Source organism: Dermochelys coriacea, chromosome 9 (genome assembly GCF_009764565.3).
Source record: "Dermochelys coriacea isolate rDerCor1 chromosome 9, rDerCor1.pri.v4, whole genome shotgun sequence".
Classification (NCBI taxonomy): domain Eukaryota; kingdom Metazoa; phylum Chordata; order Testudines; family Dermochelyidae; genus Dermochelys; species Dermochelys coriacea.
In genome coordinates, this window is record NC_050076.1 from 22,474,638 (window position 1) to 22,485,052 (window position 10,415).

A 10,415-nucleotide genomic window follows, 5' to 3' on the forward strand; every position below is an offset into this window, starting at 1 on the left:
CCTGATGGAACGATAGGCAAGAATCTCTCTGAGCGGAACCTCACTCTGAGTGCTGTCCCACAGGTTTGCCTGGTCAAGCCCTGTATGTTTACTATCACATACATCTTCAAGAAGAAGGCTCAAATTCTGTTTGCCTTGTTCACATGAGTAGTCCAAAAATAGACTCCAATGGGATTACCTGAGTAGGCAAAGCAAACAAGATTTAGCTTCAGATTGCCCAGTAACTGACTGTGATTACTAAGAAAATCCAAGAGAAATCATCTTGCATGGTATATGCAAACAAACAAAAACAAAAACCTGAAAGCAAAAAATGCATCTCAATTTAAACTAAGACATATTTTAGAAATTGAGGATAAAAAGTTGCATTAGTTGATTTTTGGAACCTGCATAGTGGGATTTAATAAATTTAGCTGCATAAAAAGAGGATGAGGTGGGAGACATATTTGTCTTTAAAAAATTATCAGGACCTGTTTTTACATCGTGTAACATTTTGTATTGAGATTTAAAGTTCTGATTTTTCAAATGAGTCCATCCTTATAATTTTCTAAAAACACAGTTATATATTCCTGACAGGCACTTCTAACTGAATGTCTTTTAAGTTTGGTGCATTAACCAAGTTGGACTGAATACCAAAAGCTTTTGGATGAGAATCTGAACTGCAGATCAAATATACATGAGTACATACCCTAATTGCACCTCTCTAGTGTACAGGATCAGTTCTGTTTCCACTGAAAAGAATGGGAGTTTGGCTGCTGACTTTAATGGGATCAGAATTGTGTCCTTAGTCATTTTTTTCCGACACACACAGGGATCAGGCTGCACTGTAGGATTTACTCAAGACAACTATCACTGACTTCCATTAAACTATACCAAATTAATCTAATATTGTTACCCTCTTTGAAAAATGGTATTCCTTGAGAATGCAAAAGGAATATTGACTGTGCCCCAAATAGTTAAACATTTTGTAATCAATGTGAATTTTGCTTCAGTGATAACAAGAGTATCACACTTTAAGGTTTTGGCTTGGGATGCCTGCTCCAGAGCGGGCTTCTATTATTCTTTCTGCCTAACCTTTGCACAGTGTTCTCCTCCCCTTGAAAAAAACATAGTGCAAATCCCAAAGGGGTTAATCTTTCATCTGAAACACTGTGCTTTCTTTAATTTTTTACTAAAATTTAAAGATTATACTAGAATTTAGCATTTTTCATTAATATTTTAATCCTCTGAATATTTTCTGCTTTTGAAAACTACCCCTGGATTATTTCTCATAAGATACAATGAAAATTCTCTAAGGATTCCCCTTCAAGATGGAAAACAGGGATGAATTTTTCCAGATTTTGCATATTTTTAAAAAATGGATGACTAAACAATGCTGCATTCCTTCCACACACAGGTATTCCTAGTCACACCACACAAGTAACTTGATGTGAGAGGGGTTTACAAAACCAGCTTTGTAAATGGTAATCATGACCACTATTTTCCTCCTTTGGGTTTCTCATAACTGTAAAGAGAAACTACTAACAGAGGCACTTTAACTTATAAAGGACAAATCCTAACTGTACTGCAACTTTTTAAAATTCTTACTAGGAAACTGACCCTGTTTCTGTTGAAGTCAGTAAGATCCCTGCCATTGACCAGCATGAATAGGATTGATTTTACGTTCTTTGCAATCTTCTTTTCAGGATCTTCTCTACCGCCATATTATGGCAAAAGGGTCTGATCCTACTTCTGTTGATGCCAATGGGAACAGGACTGGGCTTTAAATATGGGTATCAGATCTTATTGTTAATTGCAGTACTTTGGGACATCTTCCTTTGCTTAGCATTGTCAAACAGGAGCGAAGAAATTATTAAAAGCTGTTTTTAGTGAACATTTGAAAGAGAAATGCAATTTGAAATATAAGTATTCAAAATAGGTTCCTGTTCTATCCAGAAAGCCTTTCTTGCATTTGTACTCAGTTAAAATGTAAAATAAGGCAACCTATGGCAAGTTTCTAGACAGCTAGTTCTGCATCTTTGTAAGAGCTGACTCTGCAAGCACCTGATCCTGTGAGAGAATTACAGGTAGCAGTTTCCTGTTCGGAAGTGACAGAAGCTTCTTTCCAGACAATAATAATACCTACTTCTTATATAGCACTTTTCACCAATAGCTGTGAGAGCACTTTACAAAAGAGTCCAGTATCATTATCCTCATTTTACAGATGGGGAAACTGAGGCATGGAAAGACATAGTGACTTGCCCATGGTCACCCAGAAGGCCAGTGGGCAGTGCCAGGAATAGATACCAGAATTCCTGAATTTCTCTATGTGCTAGGCCACACAACTTCCCTCATTAATATATGTACAGTATATACAATACATATATTCACATTTATGTGGATGCTATACATATATATGATGGAGATCGTTCCATTGCTGCTGTTCCTTTGTTTTATACACTGTTATTCTGTTGTTGACATAACTCATGAGTTCATAAAAGCTGAGCAGTTTTTTCAGAGTATTCTTTTCCAGCATATTTCAACTTTATTTTGCTTCACAACTTTTTTCTAAAGCAATTTGTCTTGAAACCAATGGCAGAAAAATGTGTTATACAGTGCCTAACCTTTCATGGAATTTATCTTCACTCATGAGGGGATGCTTCATTTATGGAGTTATTCCTCCTTTCTCAGCTCATGGGGATAAATGTCATAAATAACATTACATCTGGCATAGATCTCAATACATCATCTCCCTGCTCATTTGAAAGATGCTCCACAGAAGGATATAATTTATAGGCTATGTACATGGGGCTTTGGTTTTCTTTTCTTTCCTTTTTTTTTTAAATATGATGACTACATCATTAGCTAGGGACTGAGCCACAAATCCACACAGAAGTCTGATCCAGCTCTAATTGGAGCCCAAAGGACTTTTACCACTGACTTAAATGAGAGCAGGATAGGGCCCAAGGTCCTAATGAGGCCAAAAAAAGAGTTTGTGGATAACATATAGAGGTGAGTTATTTTGTAAGATGTTCTGAAGGGCATTTTTCAAGTACACAGCATGTGTGTGACTCTGTGTGACTGCTGCAGGATGAAGAATGAATGGGCCCAGTCCAGCACATGCATATTGATGCTGGAAAGGTTTGGATCTAGGGCTACAGCCAGAACCCAGTATTTTCCTCAACAGGTAAAATTGACATGTTATCAAAACACTTGTGATGTTAGAAACTTTGTTTTCACTTTCTTACATTCCATCTTATTCCATTATGTTCTCTTTCATTTTGCTATAAGCCTATTCTGTCCTTCCCAAAGGATCAAACAGAAAGAAGAACTGGGTTGAAAACTGAGATCCAGCACACACACAATCCCTTTCCTGTATTAAAGGGAAGGAGAATTATGCTGACTGCTCAACCTAATTTTTTGTTGACAAATGCAAGAAAGAAGTGACCAGCAGCAGTAGTGAGGCCCAGTAAATCCTTAACTAACAGGAAGTGTGCTTTCCATTGGAAGTATTGCTTAATTATAAACTCTACAAATAAAAGGAAAAAGGGAGAAAGTAATTACCTTTCATGGGGTTGGAGTGGAACTGCACCTTATCAGGGATAGGGTGTTCTGATTACAATACTGAGCTTTTCCTTGCAGATAAAGACCTGTACAGTAACCAAATGGACTTAGTTCTCACTGCTGAGTAAGGTTTATAATTATAATGACATGGAACAGGCACCTAGGTGGGATGCCCTGTCAGAGGGCTGCTTTGTTCTACTACTTATACACTGTACAGTCATCCCAAGCTGCTGAACAGAAATAATATTACTCCATGCTCCGTGTATTTACCCTCTAGCTCCACACCTACTCTCTCCCGGGCGCAGAGTGACTGGGATCTTGCAGGATTTACAAAGCTGACCCAGAGTGTTAAAAAGCTCCCCTCTCCCTTGCCCCCCAGCCCTGGAGCACAAACGCTGAGTGTGTCGCAGAGTAAATCACATTTGATCCCTTTCGGGTTTTAATCTGCCCGAGGAAGGGAGCAACGAACACGTTATTCGTGTGAGAAACCAAACCCGATGTTTAGAGGGTCAGGTGTGTCTAGTTTAACGCCTAATCCCCAGTAAAGGGGATGGATGCTCTAGTAACCAGGCACTTACGATCTATCAGTTACGAGTAAAGGACAGGACGGCTAGGATGGGGCAGAGGGGGCTCCGGCTGCTGCACCTTGCTTCCTTGAGCGAACCGAGCCCCTGTACGAGGTTCAGGCGGGGGTGGGGGAAAGCCTCCGCTCCTGCCCCGCGCCCAGCAGCAGCCGGGCTGTCTGCTTTGCAAGGGAGAGGGAAGGTGCGAAGCGGCTGCTTGCAGAAGAGACTGGAAGTCCTTGTTGCGATGCTGCAGTGGGTGTCCGTGCATCGGAGCAGCACTGGGCTAGTCCCTCCCCTCTGGGCACCTTGGACTCCCTCTGATCCCCCGCGGGGACCCGCAGCTCTCGGGGCGCGGGGCTCAGCTAAAGGGGGCTCTGCCTCCCGCCCTCTCCGGCTCCCTGCTTGCGGCCGTGGCCAGGCTGGACACGGGCAGGACGATCTCCCTGGGGCTCTGCGGCTGCAGCCGCATGGACTCCTCGTAGGTGGGTAAATACTTCACCTCTTCGTAGCGGGGCAGCTGCAGGAAGAGCGGGGCGCCCGTCTGCGGCGGCGGCTCCGGCTCGCCCGGGTAGCGGCGGCCGCTGCCGCTGTCCAGCAGGGAGTCCTGCGAGGTGGCCGCCGTCACGCTGAGCAGGGAGGCGGGCGAGTCCTGGCGCTGCGGCCGGTTGTACCGGCGGGGGCTGGGGCAGATGATGCGCTGCAGAAAGTAGCCGATGGCGAAGAGCACCAGCAGGATGAGCAGCCCCGAGAGCTTCCGCACGAACCAGCCCACGTTGTCCAGGAAGGTGTGGAAGGGCAGCTTGCAGCACTTGATCTCCGCGTGGGTGACATTGCCGTAGTCACAGCAGCTCTCCCGCTCGCCGCAGGTCAGCTCCCCGCAGCTCCAGGTGCCCTGGCAGGGCTGCCAGAGCAGAGCAGCCCCCAGCACCAGCAGCCCCTCGGAGAGACACTGCAACATCCTCCCCGCCCCCCAGCTCTCGCCCCTGCACCGCAGGAGCCCCTGGCTCGCCGGCTCCCGCGCAGAGCGGGGGGCGCTCGCTCACTTGGGGGGCCACCTGCCGCCTCCCATCGCCAGGGCCGGGCCGCAGCTGGCCCCGGAGCCCACCAGCCGTGGCGCCGTGGACCTCTCCCCGGGGCCCAGCCCGCGCTGCTGCTGCGGGTGCCGGAGCGGTGTGCACGCCCCGCTGTCCCGGAGCAGAGCCGGCATGGCGCGCTGCGGAGTCCCGCCAGCAGCTGCAGAGCAAGAAGGGTTAACGGAGCCGGTCGGTTTGCATGTTCACTTTGCAGCACTTTAATCTTTATTAATCTGTCTGTCGTCCCGTTCCTCTGTCAAACAGGCAGCGCCTGCTTTGTAGGCTTCTTGGCTTAAGTGATTGGATTTCCCCGTGACCGTTATTTAAATTTACTTGCTGCTGGGATTCACTTACCATATTTCTGGGTTTTATTTCTGATTAAAAATTGATGGTAACCATTTAGCTGATGTTAATGGGCTTAATGCAGCTCCCCTTCCATTAGGGAGTTTGGAGGCCGTGATTTACTGGCTGTGTTCCTGCACAGGCCAGCCAGGCTGGTGTCTTCTTGGGGGGGAATAAATACCAGGGTCACAGCGTCTTTCTAGACCACAAGAGAAGCATATGGTCCAGGCAACTATTCCTCTGCCGTCCCTCAGGTTTCCCAAGGGGAATCTATCCAAGGGGGTTTCACATAGGCAATAACCTTGAATAACAGAGCCTATGCAGGCAGAAATCAATCCACTTTGCCAGTAACATGTCAGATCACAGACATTTCTGTAACAGTCAATTGTAATAGGCACAAGAGTCTGATGGTGCCAAAAGAGCAAATAGACAGCAAGGCTGTTAAGGGTGAGAACTCAAATTCAAACAGGGGACCCAAAGAGAACATGGTAAATTAGCATCAAAGGGCGACTGACGCTGGTATCAAGATGAGTTGGTGTTTCCAGCTGAGCAGTAGGGCAGGGTGATCAGTGGTGCTGAGAGCCAGTAGCTTGACTTCAGCTAATGGAATGGATCTTCAGCATCTCTGACAAGTGGTGACCCCGCTCCCTCTGGACTTGTCTACAGTGGCAAACTACAGGGTGTTAGAACACGATTTAACGAAGACAATACATAAACGTGCCTTGGTGCTCAACAAAGACCAGGACATGTGGGGCTTAACATTGTGTCACCTGGCTGTTAGCCCTAGGGTGAATCAGGACCAGCCACCAAATTTTATCCTTGTCTGTCCTGTCCACTGTGTTAATTAACATGTGTGTGTGACAGAGGTTATGTCTTTGGGGACCATATTGTATCAAGTTTATGTATCATTGTGGGCTAGAGAGTGTATGCAATTTCAGGGTGGCTGGGGGGAGGGGTTACCACAACTCCAGGCACCAGGAATAGTGGGTGAATCACTGAGGTTGTGAACACTGGCAGAGAGGTCCCACCCCTCTGGGGAAGCTTGAATATACTGTTTCAAACTTGGTTTTCAGAAACCAACAGATGCAAAAAGGCTTTTGGCATAAAAAGCTGCATTTAAATTGACTCGGAGCTTTTTCCTGACCCTGCCAACAGACTGGATCTTCTGTCCAAGGGCCTTGCAGAAGGGTTGGAAATATTTTGCCCTGCTATGTCCCATAAGACTGATGGTTGACCTCTGCAAAGTTTTTAGTGTGTTTATAGGAATTTAACTTGTTTTTATGTTTTCTCTGTAATGTATTTACCTTAAGAATAAATCTGCCTGCTTAGAAAGAGCTGTGTTGTAACTTGCAGCTACTGACAATACACTGTTCATAGCCCTTGGAGAGAAAAAGTAAAGCACAGGCCCTGGCCTTTAGGCAGACTGGCTTGCTGGGGATATTGCAGTGTAAGGCAGGGAGCTGAGCAGCCTTGAAACCCCAGGCATGAGGGAGAGAGACATGGGTTTCCATCTAAGAGAGGCTGGGACTTGGAAGCTACAGTGCACACACCAGTGCTTAAAATGTGTGTGTATGGGGCAGATTTGCAAGGGGTCACAGCCCTGGAATTTTTTTTTAAAATCAAGCTAGATCATTGAGGGGCACTCTTTAGGCACTGCCTTGCCAAAGTCTGGTCTCAGATTACAATAGCCCCTCCCCTGCCCCTTTCTTTTAAAGACCACTTTAAGACTAGGGCACATACTGCACTCTAGCAGTTCCAGGACCTGAGCTTATTTAGAGAGTTGCCCTTGGAAATATCTTCACAATGTTGGCAGCTAAGCTCCGGTCACTGCCTTCTCCTGCTGACTGGTGTGAGCTGAGCACTGCCACCAATACACCTGAAATGAAAGAAAAAAAAAGAAAAGAAAACCCTGCCCCAGTGCAGGCACAGCACTGCACAGAGTTATGACAGGGTGGTGCTCTGAGGAGGAAATAAAGCCCATTTTGACACAGAAGCAGCAGCCTATCCCAGGACAGTGCATGGCACTGCTCTTGCTTTTACTTGCACTTCCATTTATGAAAAAAAAACTTAGGCTAAAGTGCTGCACCGCTTCTGACTAAACGCCTGCTCTTGCTCCCAAGGACATCAGTGGCAAAACTGTAACTGGGAAGGGGCAGGCCCTAGACAGTTCTAAGCTGAAGTAGAAGAAAAGTATTCTCAACTTCTTCCCAGTGGAGGGGTAGGAGGAGCCTAGATGTGGTGGAGTTGATAGGAGGTAACAGTGTGTGTTAGCCGACAGAGCAAAGACATTTAAAATGCGTGTTTTAATGATTTTTTAAAAAACATTTTGGAGCTAAGGGCCTTTCCTTAAATCAGAAAAAAAACAACAATCCCTAATCCTGCCCATTCCTAAAACATATTCATGCTGTACCTATGTAACAGTGTCCAATACACTCTGAGTGAGATTTTGAGCTGTAAAAGTTCTGCAGCTCTCCTTGAGAGTGCCATGCTATTCATCCTCTGTGTTCTTTAGGCATGTCTTTTCCTTAGCCCTGATCCTGAGCTCCTTGTTCAGGCAGAACGCCCACTGAAGTCAATTAAAATTTTGCCTGAATAATAAGGAATTCAGGATTGGGTCCTAAGTGGGATGGCATGGCTACTATCTGTGAGATACCTGCTTCCAGCATTCTGCTGGAGGAGTTTGAGTATGGATGTGCATAGATGAAAGGGTTGAAAGTGGGAAGAGCACTGAGTAAACTTCAAGATAAACTTCTGATGTTTGACTAATATGGGGTCCCTTTGCAAACATGTAAACAGGAATAAGGATAGTACCTCATGCTCTATCACAGAAATAAAATGTGCTTCCTTTATAAGTATTGCCTGATACATAATCCTGATGGCTATGGTCCTACCAGCTAATCCTTCTCTTGCTGAAGCCTGTGGGGGCTGTTTGCATTTACTTTAATGAGCACAGGATTGAGGCCGCAATTCCAGAAAACATCCCTGTTCAGCGAAGCACTTAAGCATGTGCTTATCTTTAAGTCAAGGTCAATGGGATTTAAGCATGTGTTTAAAGTTAAGCACATGCTAAATATTTTGCTGAATAGTGATGGACTTAAGTGCATCTTAAAGCTTAGGTACTTTCCTGAAGGTATGGTCCCTTCATACCTTTCTCTGGTGTGTTATTGTGCTACATTTGGCTTCCCTTCCCTGCTGTTACTTTTTAAATCTTAGGCACTTCCCATACTTAAAGGCCTGAGCAGATACAAAAGTTGTTTCCACATCCGATCCTCAAACACGGTCCGCAGATATAAATCAGATATAAAGTGGATATCCGCAGATTTGCAGGGCTTTCCCTATACTAACAGACTCACAGTGGAGTGTTGTCCGGGCCAGTGTCCGGTCTCTGAGAGTGGCTGATACTAGCCCCTAGAGCAAATAAAATAAAAAATGCATAATGCACTTTTCCAGTTGTTTAGTAGGACACTGTAGGTGGAGATGGGAAGATTTATTTCTACCTCACCCCAGTTGAGGGTCAGTTTAAGCCCTGGATCATGAGAATTGAAAATCCTTGTTATGTTTCATTTAGCAACTGCTATTGTAGATGCTGTGAAGGAGATGACACTGCTCTGTAATAATTAGTGAATACTGTACGTGACCTTGTTAGTGGGATAGTTACTGTATGGCTATCCTGGGTTCTTGCAATGTTTATTGTAGGCATATATTGGTTTAGTTTAATAGTAGTGCTGTGGAGAAGCCAGCAGGAAGCCAACACTATGGCTGCAGGTGAGCAATCTCCTAATAGCAAATTGGGGCTCATTAAGAAACCATGCTTGGACTATTAAGTTGTGAGAGTGCCAGGCTGAGATACCAGACTGATTTATGGGCCTCCAGTGAGACAAAACAAAACAGGCTGTAAACAGTTAAAAAGAGACTGGGAGTGGGGGCATTTCTCAGGGAGCTGTTCAGGGGGAAACAAACTTGCTCAGAAACAGACCCAACTGGCACACTGGAAGTGTTCAGGCCATCCCAAGCTTCCAGAAAGAGGGTAAGCCTTTAGGTAAGATAGATATGGGTGCAGTATGTTTGTTTTAAAATTCTTTCCCTCTTATGTTATGCTGTGTTCCTACTGTTAAGATTAAACAATACGGTGCTTCAGGAAGGCTGTTTGGGGTCACTGTGTTCACCATGAAGGACCACAGAGGGAAGAACTACAGATGGCAAACCCAGTCAGGTCTGCTGGGTGAGCACAGGTGAATCACAGGCTGCTGAGCCCAGGATGTGGTTTAAGAGTGGGAGAATCATTGGTTTCCACTCCAGAAAAGGTAAGAGCATGAGGGGCGGGATGCAGTCAGAGAGATCAACGGTGCAAATAGCCCTGTAACCATGATGGATGCTATCTTTATTCATAAGCATCTAAGTCTAAAAAAAAATTCTTGCTAAACTATTAGTCTGAATGTCATCTGGTGGCAGACCAAATAATGAACTTTCCTCTTATCTAGTTTAAATTGTGGGTTTTTTTAAATATCTCCTCATGTTCTTTCATGGCCTGCGAGGTCCCATTGACCAAAGGCAACAGGATCTTGTCCTTCCTTCCAAATCAAATCATCCTAACCTTCCTAATATGGCCTTGTGATGGGGTGTACAAGACTGGGTTAAGGAGTTGCTGTGGGTATGTCAGGTCTGTCAGGATGGGAGGATGAGTTCAAAAGGGAAGACACCCAGCTCAGTAGGAGGTAACTTGGGGAGGAAGATTGACTTCTAGTCCCCTCAGCTCCTTTGGCAAGAGGCCTGAATCATCTCCCTTGCCTACAGACTGTCTGGGAACCCTAAGGCAGGCAGGACTATAAGCAACCTCCTAAAGACACTTTCTGGTGGTTAACCACAGGATACTGACCCAGAATGAGGCTTACCC

The 10,415-nt window shown here is 45.2% G+C and overlaps 1 protein-coding gene across 1 annotated transcript; it reads right to left on the reverse strand.

Annotated features, from left to right (window-relative positions):
• Positions 1-280: 280 nt before the first annotated feature.
• On the reverse strand, positions 281-9,309 carry C9H3orf80 (chromosome 9 C3orf80 homolog). The gene has a single exon (XM_043491892.1). The coding sequence runs from the start codon at positions 5,062-5,064 to the stop codon at positions 4,465-4,467; it is 600 nt and encodes a 199-aa protein (XP_043347827.1). The 5' UTR covers positions 5,065-9,309; the 3' UTR covers positions 281-4,464.
• Between the last annotated feature and the right edge of the window lie 1,106 nt (positions 9,310-10,415).

Coding starts and splice junctions, on each gene's coding strand:
- C9H3orf80 (XM_043491892.1), bottom strand. CDS start 5,064: ATGTTGCAGTGTCTCTCCGAGGGGCTGCTGGTGCTGGGGGCTGCTCTG.